We start from the raw sequence: 12,895 nt of genomic DNA on the forward strand, positions 1-12,895 counted from the left end.
TCTGTGCTGTTGCAATCTTGACTCTGCTGTTCAGGTGTGTCTCTGTAAGCTGCAAAACTACGATGACACAGCAGCAGCAGAACTGGAAGAAGAAGCAGAAGACAGACAGTCCCACTGCGGGCCTGATAGAAGCCCTCCGGGGGCCTGATCCAGCCCCCGGGCCGCATGTTTGACACCCGTGTACTAGATGCTTGTGGCCTGCATAAAAGCCCTGGACGGGCCGGATCCCGCCCCCCAGCCTTACGTTTGACACCCCTGCCTTAGAGGAACATAACGGAGACATTAGATAAGCTAACGGGGAAAGAAGCAGATCTTTCTGCTCCCGGCTCAGGCCGTGTCCTCCTCCTGCACCCTGCTCTGCTCCCTGCCTGTCGCCTCATCGGTCTCTTGACTTGATCACAGGATCTCTTCTACAAAGCAGTCTGGGACTGGCCTCGCCTCCGTTTCATTCCCAGGGAGGCTGTCGACAGACAGGCGCTTTCCTCTGGTACACGGAGGTGAGCAGAGCGCTGACCACCACCCCTCCACAAATAAATAGGGTTTTCAAGGACAGAGACAGACAGAGGTGGCTTGCCATGGCCTGCCTCTGCGTAGCAACCCTGGACTTCCGCGGTGGTCTCCCATCTAAGCACTCACCAGGTCTGGACCTTCTTAGCTTCTCAGAACTGACCAAATCAGAGTCACCCGGACCACTCCGGTCAGGGCAGGGCACTTTCACAGCCTACGAATTCAACTGGCCAATGCGGTTGGGGCCGGGAAGCCCTGGAGATCCGGCTTCAGAGGCACTTCTGGCGGGCGTTGTGTGGAACGCAGAGGCGAGCTCCTCCTTTGGGGCAGCTCCAGGCAGCCCGACGGGGGTTCTGCGGGGCAGGCCACGGAAGGCGCCACAACTCGGAGGGTGGGTCGAGGGCCCGACTGGCTCTCGTCAGCGGCTGCCGCCTGACCTCTGGCTCCCTCCGCCCCCGCCCTCCTCCTGCTATTCCCAGCCCCGCCCCTTCCCCTCTCTGCACGCGCCCTCCCCCATGCCCAGCCTCACTTTGTCTAGCTGCTCGATCATGCCGTCTTTCTTCTTGTCGGCTGAGATGGCGACGGCCAGCTGCTGCTGTAACTCCAGGAGGCGGTTCTGCAAGGCTTGGATGTGCTGCTCACAGTGCTGGGAGAGGGTGGGAAGAAGAAGAAAAAGAAGAAGAAAGAAGAAGAAAGAAGACGAAGAAAGAAGAAAGAAGAAGAAAGAAGAAAGAAGAAGAAGAAGAAAGAAGAAGAAAGAAGAAGAAGAAAGAAGAAGAAAGAAGAAGAAAGAAGAAGAAAGAAAGAAGAAAGAAGAAGAAGAGGAGGAGGAGGAGGAGGAGGAAGGAGCAGAGGAGGAAGGAGAAGAGGAGGAAGGAGGAGAAGAGGAAGGAGAAGGAGAGGAAGAGGAAGGAGAGGAGGAGGAGGAGATTGGATTTATATCCCGCCCTTCACTACCCAAAGGTGTCTCAGAGTGGCTCACAAACTCCTTTCCCTTCCCCTCCCCACAACAGACACCCTGAGAGGTAGGTGGGGCTGAGAGAGCGCTGACAGAAACTGCTCTTTTTTTCAAGAACAGCGCTTGTCAGAATTACGGGTCATCCAGCAGCTGCAAGTAGAGAAGTGGGGACTCAAACCTGGTTCTCCCAGATTAGAGTCCGCGCACTTAACCACGACACTAAACTGGCTCTCTGTGTGTTAAAGAAGAAGAAGAAGAAGAGATTGGATTTATACCCCACCCTTCACTACCCAAGGGAGTCTCAGAGCGGCTCACAACCTCCTTTCCCTTCCCCTCCCCACAACAGACACCCTGTGAGGTAGGTGGGGCTGAGAGAGCTCTTGATAGAAACTGCTCTTTTTCAAGAATAGCTGTGCCAGAACTATGGCTTGCCCAAGGCCATCCAGCAGGTGCAAGTGGACGAGTGGAGAATCAAACCTGGTTCTCCCAAATTAGAGTCCGTGCACTTAACCACGACACCAAACTGGCCTAAAGAGTCAGTTGCGGGAGAAAGATGAGAGGGAGTGTGTGTGCAGGGGACTTTAGAGGGGCGGGCGTGAGAAGTTAACATCCGTGGGAGCGGAGGTTGGGTTCTATGCCAGACGCTTGCGTTCACGCTGTACGGATTACGACGGAGGGCATGCCTTACTTCGGCTCTCTTTGCTCGTTCTTTAAGCACAGGAAACTTCCTTGACGGGAAGGATCAGGGCCAGCGATAACGGCGTTCACCGATTCTTGGAGAGCAAGGCGATCCTGCACCTTAACGACTTGAGGGCTTTTTTTTTTTTTAAGGGTGAAAGGTTGCCACAAGATTCACACACACCATGCCCCCGAGGGGAGGTGCTGTGGCTCAGTGGCAGAGCCTCTGCCCACCATGCAGAAGGTCCCCAGTTCGATCCCCGGCATCTCCAGTGGAAAGGACCAGGCCTTAGCTGATGGGAAAGACCGCTGCCCAAGACCCTGGAGAACTGCAGCCAGTCTGAGTAGATAATACTGACTTTGATGGACCAAAGATGCAATTCTGTATAAGGCAGCTTCATGGGACGATGGCTGTGACTCAGTGGCAGAGCCTCCGCTCAGCATGCAGAAGCTCCCAGGCAATGCTCCCTCTAAGCTGAGCTAGTGTGAGCTAGCTCAAAAAATTTTAGCCTCCAGCTCACACGTTATTGTCGTAGCTCAGGAAGGATGGGGCTCCAGAGCAAGCTAATTTATGCAGCAGCCAAATCTCTCGCTCACAACTTTGATGCCAGTCGCTCACAAAGTAGGATTTTTGCTCACAAGACTCCACAGCTTAGAGGGAACATTGGACTCCCAGGCAATGCTCCCTCTAAGCTGTGGAGCCCTGTGAGCAAAAATCCTACTTTGTGAACTAGTAGCATCCAAGCTGTGAGCGAGCGATTGGGCTCCCGCATGAATTAGTTTGCTCTGGAGCCACATCCTTCCCGAGCCGAGACAAACGTGTGAGCCGGAGAGGCTAAAAAACTGTGAGCCAGCTCACACTCACTCAGCTTGGAGGGAACCCTGGTCCCAGATCAGGTTGTAAGAAGAAGAAGAAGAAGATATTGGATTTATACCCCGCCCTTCACTTGGAGTCTCAGAGCGGCTTACAAACTCCTCTCCCTTCCCCTCCCCACAACAGGCACCCTGTGAGGTGGGTGGGGCTGAGAGAACTCTGACACAAACTGCTCTTTTTCAAGGACAGCTGTGCCAGAGCTTGTGACTGATCCAAGGTCACATCAGCAGGTGCAAGTGGAGGAGTGGGGAATCAAACCCGGTTCTCCCAGATTAGAGTCCGCGCACTTAACCACTACACCAAACTGGCTCTCTGAAAGAGATGTGAAGGACCTCTGCCCGAGACCCTGGGAAGCTGCTGCCAGTCTAAGTAGATGACACTGACTTTGATGGATCCGATTCAGTAGGAGGCAGCTCATTCTACAATCCTCTTAGGAACACTCTCCCACATGCGATCATTTCATGGTGGCCACAACCCCCCAAAAGAAGTTGCTTTTCACTTCCGGGACTCGCTTGCAGTTTTACAGGAGGCCGTTTTACCCGGCAACAGCTGGTGCGTAAGGCTCCCCCCACCCACAGTGCATCTTCTGCAAAAACCACACCCTTTGTAAACTGACAGTGTTCATACAGGCTAGGTGTGGCTTGCAGCCCCCTCCCCCCCGGTCTGTTTCCAGGGCCACAGCTCAAGCCTAGGGCTTTAGAACAAGACATCATTTGAGCATGTCAAATGTGCTTGGAGCAAGGCTCCTTTGGTCAGAAAACACAACTTCCGGGCAGGATAAATTTTGTGCTTTGCATGAAGAATGCTGCAGGAGATGGGTGAGGAGGTGGCACTCCATCTCAGCTCTCCCCAGAGAGCCGATGTTTGCGTCTCCAGTTCCACAGGTACTTCCACCCACAGGGAAGGAGACTTTCTGGATCACCGCGAGGGCCAGAAAGCTTCCTTTGGGCTCCCAGCGGCACCTGGGCTGGGGAAGGCAGGCTGCGTTCTAATAGGCTTATGGAGCTAAATGGAGCTTTGGGAAGGAGCCGGCCAGCCTTCCACCCACCCTGGCAAGCGGCTTAAAGCCACGCAAGGGGCTCGGCCGCAGCTCCCGCAAGGTCAGCCCTGTTGCAGCAGCACATGGGTCGCAACGCAGCCCGCTAGCGCCTCCCTGGAGGAAGTCGCTCCTTGTCTGTGCAACACGGCCTCTCGGCTACCTTCTAGGGCAGGGGTCTCCAACGCGGTGCCCACCGAGTGATTTTAGAAGCGGAGCAGGGCCAGCATGGGGCACGTGCCCAACAGGGCTTCTGACTGGCCACTGAAGACAGAAGTAGCTACACAGATTAAAAGAATGTTGTTTCAGCAGCAGTTGCCACCACTTCATGAAATTGCTGAGCAGTCGGGTTAGAAGGGATAAAAGGAAGTCCTTCTTCACCCAAAGAGTGATTTAACACTTGGAATTCACTGCCACAGGAAGTGGTGGTGGCTACAAGCATGGACGGCTTCAAAAGTGGCTATTAGCCACAAGGTATAGATAGGGGCTCTGGGGCAATGGATGCTCTGCCATCTTGGTGCTTGGGGGGGGGGGTCAACAGTGGGAGGGCTCCTAGTGTCCTGGCCCCACTGGTGGACCTCCTGATGGCACTGGTATTTCTGGCCACTGTGTGACACAGAGTGTTGGACTGGATGGGCCTTTGGCCTGATCCAACATTGGCATCTCTTATGTTCTTACGGTGTTCGTTTTATTCTCCCTCACGCCTCTCTCCCAGCGTATTTTTTTTTAAATTACACCCCTTCTCCCCTGCCTTTGGGCTCCCTGTATGTGTTTGGCTCCGCCTTCACCTGCCGCCATTTTGGGGCAGTGCTCACCAGCCGGTGTCAGAATTCCAAAGGCGCCCCCAGGCTCGAAAAGGCACGGGACCCCCGTTCCAGGAGATGGCCGTGATGCAACAACAAAGAGGGGAAACTGGGTCGCCTGGCTCCCAGGGCGCGAGGGTTCTGTCTGCGGGTCTGAAACCAGCCCACTGGCTGAGGAATGTCAGCCCACGCCGGGAAAGAAATCCAAGGGGTTAGGGGAGGTCGCCGAATTGGAATCTGTTCTGCACAGTCAAACACAAAAGCTGCCTTCTACTGAATCGTGTCCATCAAGGTCAGTATTGTCCACTCAGGCCGGCAGGGGCTCTCCAGGGTCTCCAGCAGAGGTCTTTCACATCACCTGCCGCTTGGTCCTTCTAACTGGAGATGCCACCAGGGATTGAACCTGGGACCTTCGGCACACCAAGCAGATGCTTTGCTACTGAGCCACTGTCTCTCTCCTCCCGTGCCACACTTCACCAGCTTCCCTTCGTATCTGACAAGGGAGCTTTGACTCTTGAAAGCTTATACCCCAAAACTCTTGTTGGTTTTGAGGGTGCTACTGGAGTCGAACCTAGCTTCACTAGTCTCAAAATCTGGATGAAAGCAAATGAGGCAGGAAGTAAACAGTGGCTCCCTGGAAAGCTTATGGAAGTGCCTGCTGCAAATTCTCGCTAAAAACCATGGAAGAGGCAGGCCGTGGTCCAAACCTTAACATGCCACCCTTCTCCCACATGAAACAAGATCTTCCCCATCAGATCAGCTGGGAGTCTCCCACCACGTGCGGTAGAGTCCATAGTTACTAGTTGGGACAGAGCCATTTTGACACTGGCATGGAGACCATGGGGGTACCCCTTCAAAGGAAGCTCACTTGGCCCAATCCCTGCTACCCATGGTTCTTTTTCAGATGGTTTTGGGGTTTTTTTTAACCACTGTTAAACTTTAAATTTAGATCTGCTTCGGAACGCCTGCTGAGTTTTCCGTTACTCAGTCCCCGCTTTGTTTTTTTGATGTGTGATTATCTTATTAATTTTAATCGGGCATTAACCTGTATCACGGAAACTTGTTTTGTTATTCTTTATGTGGATCTATTAGCGCCAAAATCAGGATATACATTTTTGAAAAATAAACAGAACGCTAAGATCAATGGCAGAGCTGCTCGGTTCTCCTTTGGCTGGAGAGCACTGCCAGTTTATTCCCTCTGCAGCCTCAAGGGAGGGAGAAACGTGCTTTAAAAGAAGTTTTAGACTCCAGGGCAAAACTGCTGCGTTGAAATTCGCACGCAGATCCGAAGAACTGTCGGCCTGGGGCTCAACAGAGACCGGGAGCTGCTGGCACGCTGCAGAAAACAATCGCTCCTCTGTAAGGTGTATGCATACTTTTCACTGAGCTCTGCCACGAGCCGAGAAGGCCTACTATGAGTTTACTACTAGTTTACTACTGGTTGGTTGTGGGTCTATGCCCATCTAATTGGGTTTCTCATTAATGGATCTTATTTTCATCTATGCTGTACCTAGGAGGGTAAAACGCCTTGTCCCTCGTAACAACCCCTCTTCCACTGCTCCTCTGGATACCTATGTATACACGCCAACAGAGGGTAATGCTTCACATAGCCGACAACACAGGCTCCGGCTCAGAAAGGCTTACGGCCACAATGCATCTGTCTGTCATTAAGGTGCCACCGGACTCTCTGTAGCCCGGATCAGGCATTGAGAGGAGGAGGGTACTGAGATACAGGCCTTGTGCAATCCCATCGTTTTCTTTGGGGACTCCGGTTTAGTTGGTCACTTTGAAGCCAGGTTTCCTGGGTTTCTTCAGTAGCTTTGGAAAGAGACTGCAGAATGTCGGCTATCGTTGCTGGTGACCCCAAACCTTGACCTGTAAACCTTTGCAAAGCCTTCCCTTTTCTGGCATTTAAGGAAAAAGCAAGGCTGTGGAAATGGGATGGGAGCGAAGGGCGCGTCCCACTCGAGGGGCTGGCTTGGCTCTTCCCCTCGGCGGAGATGGGGCCCTGCCCATGACGAAGGCAGCGGGGGGGGGGGGCCACGTGGCAGGGAGGCAGAAAAGCTCATTACAGGCCATGATACCCGGCTAAGCTGAGCAGCTTTGCTGAAAGTCGCAGGTCACATGACGCGCACCCCTCTCCCCCTCCCTTGGCCGCATCGGTCTGTCCTTCAAGAAGCTTTGGCTGCCTAATTCGGAGCCGTAATCCCGGCAACCAGGAAGAGCTCAGGGGGACGAAAACAAGGGAGGGGCAGCTCTGCAGGGCTGGTGCATTTTGAGCAGACGCCAGGCTTCGTGGAGTGTTTTCCCGGGGAAGAGAGCCTCAAGCAGCCAGGCCCGAGGCAGCCACGGGAGAGGAAACAGCAGTGAAGTCCCGGCCTGGCAAGCTTCCCCCCCCCCCGACTCCCTCACACTCCCACAATCCTCTGCAACACTTTTGGGCCGGTCGCGCGGCTGCCTGGCACCTCTCACCTTCCGCCGGGCCTGCTCCTTGTCCAGAGAGTCCTTCAGGAGGTGGGGATTAGCGTAGGACAGAGGCTCGCGGATCTGGACCTGGCGAAGGCTCGTGTAGCGGGGGAACAGGTCCTCGAAGCCCGCCACGGACCTGGGCGGGGAGACTTCTTGCAGGGGCCGGGCACTGCGGCAAACGAGAGCGTGTGAGCAGAGTGCCGGAGACTTCGCCTGCGGTCCCTCCACCCTCCTGCCGCCCCCGTTGTCTGGCTCCCAGGCCATAAATGTGGGGCAGAGACATGGGCCCACCCTACTCCCGCATTTTGGGCAGCATCCAATAGCAGGGCTGGCCCCATTACGGCCTCATCAAGGTCCCTGTTTCGGCCACCTCCCCCCACTCTTCCGCAGCCCGCACGATGATATTTATTTAATCAGAACATTTATATCCCGCTTTTCCTCGAGGATCAAGGCATGTAACAACACTTTCAGTTAGAAACAAGGAAGATTAAATAGCAAACCCCGAATCTCCCCTCCCTGCTTAAAAGATGCTGTCCAATTTAAAAAAAGCTTACACCTCAAAAATCCCGCAGGGTCTCCAAGGTGCTCCTGAACTCAAATCTAGCTGCTTGACTTCAGACCAACACTGCTACCCTGTGAAAATATCTGGCCCGGTAGACACACTTGCCCCTGGCAAGAAACCCTCGCGGGAGGCCAGTTCAGGCCACCGTGGCGCTCTTACTTGAGGAGGGCAGCTGTGCTGTCGCTCTCGAACGAGTCGCTGTCTTTCCGCTCGAAGGTTCCTGTAGACAGGCCGTCCCCTGCAGGCAGAGAAGGGGAATGGCTGTCTGTGGCTTGGGCCTGGCTTTGGGGGACGCAGGGACATGGCTCTCTTCCCCTGCCACTGGGAGATGACGGGCTGCCTGCCACAGAAGCCATGCAGCGTCTAGGACGGCTCTAGAGGGGTGCCAGAGCAGAATCAAGGTTCCCAAACGGACCCTTGGGCCGGAAAGGGCTCTCCCCTGCCTCCCGCACCCAGCAGAGCGGTCTGCTTAGAACAAACCAAGCACTGCGGGGCCGTCAGACTGTTCTGCTACAAGCCCAGTGCTTTATCCCAAGGGGCCTAGAATCTGGCGGGCTTGAAGCTGGGGGGGCGTGGAGCTGCGCACAGGGAAGGGAAAGGGCGCTCAAGCAGAAGGCAGGATTATTCCCACGGCACAGGGGAAACCACCAAAGCTGGTGTTTCAGCGGCGAGAACAGGTGTCGATGCTGCAGCAGGTAATCCCAGGCAAATGACCGGGGGGCGGGGGGACAAAAGAAAACGGCTCGGGCCACCTTAAAGATGGACATGTTCATTGTAACGTCAGCCCACCAAAGCCTTTTCAGGTGCCGCAGAAAGCGATGCAGGGTAAAAGCTTCCAGAATTTTTTTTTATTCTGCTGTATCTGGACAGCTTCAAGAGGGAACTGGATAAACATATGGAGCAGAGGTCCATCGGTGGCTCTTAGCCACAAGGTATAGATAGGGACTCTCGGTCTGGGGCAAGGGATGCTCTATATTCTTGGTGCTTGGGGGGGGGCAACAGTGGGAGGGCTCCTAGTGTCCTGGCCCCACTGCTGGACCTCCTGATGGCACCTGGTATTTTTGGCCACTGTGTGACACAGAGTGTTGGACTGGATGGGCCTTTGGCCTGAACCAACATTGGCTTCTCTTGTGTTCTTATGTTCTCTGGAAAGTTTTCCACCCCTCATCTGTAAATACAGCCTGTTTGTCTTGAGATGTCAGGGCAGTCGTGCTGCAAATCTATCACGTTGGATGGGCTAAATGTGGGATACGAAGCAGGGAACGACAAGCAGTTGAATCTCTGAGGGTCGCTCCATTCAGATGCTGCCGCCGCCATGGGCCATATTGTACACACAGCAAACATCAGCGATCTTTGCAGTTAGAGTAAAAAAAAAATTTGTCATGCTTTGCCATTTACTTGCCGATTGACTGAATGCCAATGCCGAGCGTATCTGTAATCTGCTTGGAGTCCCAGAGTGAAAAGCGGACTGCTGCAGGAAGTGGTGGCTGCTACAGGCACAGACAGCTTCAAGAGGGGCTTGGGAAAACATATGGAGCAGGGGTCCATCAGTGGCTATTAGCCCCAAGGTATAGATGGAACACTCTGTCAGGGGCAGTGATGCTCTGTATTCTTGGTGCTTGGGGGGGCCACAGTGGGAGGGCTTCTGGAGTTCTGGCCCCACTGGTGGACCTCCTGATGGCCCCTGGGTTTTGGCCGCTGTGTGACACGGAGGGTTGGCCTGGAGGGGCCTGATCCAACATGGCTTCTCTTATGGTCTCACTACAAACAAAGCTAATAAGAACAATAACAAATAATAGCAATGGACAAACCCCACCCTTTGCACACCGGCCAGTTGCCTCCTTTTGCTAATGTTATTTACATTATTTATTTAAATTTTCCCAGAACACCCACATCACTGGCCACAGGAGCCTTTGTGCAACGGACAAGCATGGCTGTTCCACTGGAGCCTGGTTTTAAGCTGCAGCCGGTTAAGCACAGAAACAGAGACCAGCCGTCCCACCTGGGAGTGAATATGGCCACGTGAACGAAAAAGCCGACCTTTCAAATGAACAAACACATCGAATCGGTGGTTTTCAAGCCAACAGTCACTGGCACAGTTTTAAGAAGTCCCTAAAGCCACAATAATAACGAGACATGCAAAAGGGACGGGCCGCTGCTGCCACCACCTCTCCCAAAGGCGTTTTCTCTTTTTCTCCACTGCATGCACAATACATTTACTATTTCAGGAGCGCAAAGGCAGCCCACACGTTTTAAACCAGAAGGGCTCCCAAATGGTTGTCCACGAAAAAGCAAAAGAACAAACCATAATGGTGCAATGGGGGGGAAAAAGAAAGGTTTCGTACTGAAACTCCCCCCCCATAGCCCTCTTGTTTTTTATTCTTTCACTACACCGTCGGCATGGCCCCCTTCGACCACTTTCCACAAAACAAGCAAGATAAAGACTGGGGGGAGGCTCAGCATAATCCATTTCAAGCATGACTCCTGTGGCCAGTGGAAGAGGAGGGGACTGTAAATATTTGTGGTATTTGCAGCTGCTGCCAATCAGGAGAAGAGATTGGATTTATACCCTCCCCTTCACTCGGAGTCTCAGAGCGGTTGACAAACTCCTTTCCCTTCCCCACAACAGACACCCTGTGAGTTAGGTGGGCCTCGGAGAGCTCTTTCGAGGACTGCTCTTGAGAGAACAGCTCTGGCAGAAGTATGGCTTGCCCAAGGTCATCCAGCAGCTGCAAGTAGAGGCGTGGGGAATCAAACCCAGTTCTCCCAGATTAGAGTCCACACACTTAACCACTGCACCAATCAGTCCCTCCAAACGCCAGGCTTGTTCCACCATCCTTCAAGTCCTCGAAGGCTGGCTAGGCACGTTTCATCCTGGATCCACTGAGGCAAGTAAGACACCGAGGAAAGGGATGGAAGAATACCTCAAGACGATACAGGGGGAGCTAGCCAAAGGCCCTTGTTTGCAGGGGAGGGAAGGTCTGCTTATGGGGGAGCCAGTTTTGTATAGTGGCTAAGTGCGTGGACTCTGGCAGAACCAGGTTTGATTTCCCACTCCTCCACTTGCACCTGGTTGGATGACCTTGTTTTGTCAGAGCTGTCCTTGAAAAAGAGCAGTTTCTGTCAGAGTTCCCTCAGCCCTGCCTACCTCTGAGGGTGTCCACCCAGTCCAACACTCAGTGGCCAAAAATACCAGGGGCCATCAGGAGGTCCAGCAGTGGGGCCAGGACACTAGAAGCCCTCCCACTATTGACCCCCCCCCCAAGCACCAAGAATACAGAGCATCCCTTGCCCCAGACCGAGAGTTCCTATCTATACCTTGTGTCTAATAGCCGCCGATGGACCTTTGCTCTTAACATAAGGACATAAGAGAAGCCAATGTTGGATCAGGCCAATGGCCCACCCAGTCCAACACTCTGTGTCACACAGTGGCCAAAAATACCAGGTGCCCTCAGGAGGTCCAGCAGTGGGGCCAGGACACTAGAAGCCCTCCCACTAAGAGCCAGTTTGGTGTAGTGGTTAAGTGCGCGGACTCTAATCTGGGAGAACCGGGTTTGATTCCCCACTCCTCCACTTGCACCTGGCTGGATGACCTTGGGCAAGCCGTAGTTCTGACGAGCTGTTCTCTCAAGGACAGCTCTGGAAAGAGCTCTCTCAGCCCCGCCTACCTCACAGGGTGTCTGTTGTGGGGAGGGGAAGGGAAAGGAGTTTGTAAGCCGCTCTGAGACTCCTTTGGGTAGTGAAGGGTGGGGTATAAATCCAATCTCCTCTTCTTCTCCTCCTCCTCGGCAGTAGCCAGGAGCTTTCCAACTCCTTCTTGCAGAAGAGGTCTCTCCCTCCTCCTCTGCCCACCACTCACCATGCGCAGGCTCCCTGGAGCTACGGAGGATACTCTGCAAGTGGCAGCGCACGTTCTCCATCTCCGTGATGTGGCGGGACTCGGTAGCGCCGCCCTGCAGCAAGGAAGGAGACCGCGTTTTAACTGGCGCCGAGAGATCTTGGCCGTCCCCGGCCCCCAGTCCCCCCCTTTCCTCACCTTCCTGTAAGCACTGGCCTCCACACTGGTCGACAGCCTTTGGCTCAGCTCCTCCGCCAAGGTATCCAGGTCCACCTCAGGAGCCTCCGCTTCCCTGGCCAGGCTCCGACCCTGCTGGGCCTCCAGGTGGGAGCGGGCCTGAGCCTCGGCCTGCCGGCTCTGGTGCAGGGAGGTGTAGAGCTGTGTGGTCACCGTGGAAGAGAAGGGGCTGGTTGACTGGGCACGGGGCACCGGCTGCGCGGGGGTGGTGGGCACGGAGGCGGGCAGGAGCTCCATGTCGCTCAGCAGGTCCTCACTGTGGATGGAGGAGTTCAAAGTCCGGCACGTGCTCTTCTCCGCCATCGAGGCGAGGGAGGAAGGAGGGATCCGCCGCTTCCCCCGCTCAGCAAGGCAGCAAGAGTCCTGCATTCAGAAGCCTGGCGTCTTTGTTATAAGGGGGGGGGTCCCTTGATGATGGGTGGGTTTCCACGAGAGCCAAGGTAGATTCAGGTATGCAGCTCTGTCCAGGGTGCTGAGGAGAAGAGGCTCCAAGCATGATGCACGGGGGAAGGGTGAGAACGTCCCAGGTGGCCCTAAATAAGAAGGAGAAGAAGACAGATTCAGGGTGGGTCGCCGTGTGGGTCTGAAGCAGGCGGAACAAAGTTCGAATCCAGCGGCACCTTGGAGACCGACAAAGTTTGATTCAAGGTATGAACTTCTGAGTGAGCTTCTCAGAGCCTCAGAGGAAGCTGAGGCGCCCCCCCCCACACCTCTCACCTAGGGCTGGCCATCACCTTGCAGGGCCTGGAGATCTCCTAGAACTACAGCTGAGCTCCAGAATACAGAGACCAGTTCCCCCACAAGGAAGGGGTTGCTTTGGAGGGGGGGAGACGGACTCTATGGCATCCCACCCCTCCTGAGGTCCCTCCCCAAACCCCCCGCCCTAGGCTCTGCACTACCCCCCCAAAAAAAAAGGAATTTTCAGGAATCTTC

General features: G+C 54.5%; 1 protein-coding gene across 1 annotated transcript in view; it reads right to left on the minus strand.

Moving 5' to 3' along the window:
* The window catches only part of CNTROB (centrobin, centrosomal BRCA2 interacting protein), a 29,977-nt gene extending 17,486 nt beyond the window's left edge, over window positions 1-12,491 (minus strand). Inside the window, exons 1-5 of the mRNA XM_015415706.1 lie at window positions 11,924-12,491; window positions 11,747-11,840; window positions 8,047-8,125; window positions 7,329-7,494; window positions 1,037-1,153 (exon numbers count right to left, since the gene is read on the minus strand). Of these exons, the coding sequence (XP_015271192.1) occupies window positions 1,037-1,153; window positions 7,329-7,494; window positions 8,047-8,125; window positions 11,747-11,840; window positions 11,924-12,331 (864 nt within the window). The 5' untranslated portion in view covers window positions 12,332-12,491. The remainder of the gene's footprint in view (window positions 1-1,036; window positions 1,154-7,328; window positions 7,495-8,046; window positions 8,126-11,746; window positions 11,841-11,923) is intronic.
* Between the last annotated feature and the right edge of the window lie 404 nt (window positions 12,492-12,895).

Source organism: Gekko japonicus, unplaced genomic scaffold (assembly GCF_001447785.1).
Source record: "Gekko japonicus isolate JY-2015 unplaced genomic scaffold, Gekko_japonicus_V1.1 scaffold4463, whole genome shotgun sequence".
Lineage (NCBI taxonomy): Eukaryota > Metazoa > Chordata > Lepidosauria > Squamata > Gekkonidae > Gekko > Gekko japonicus.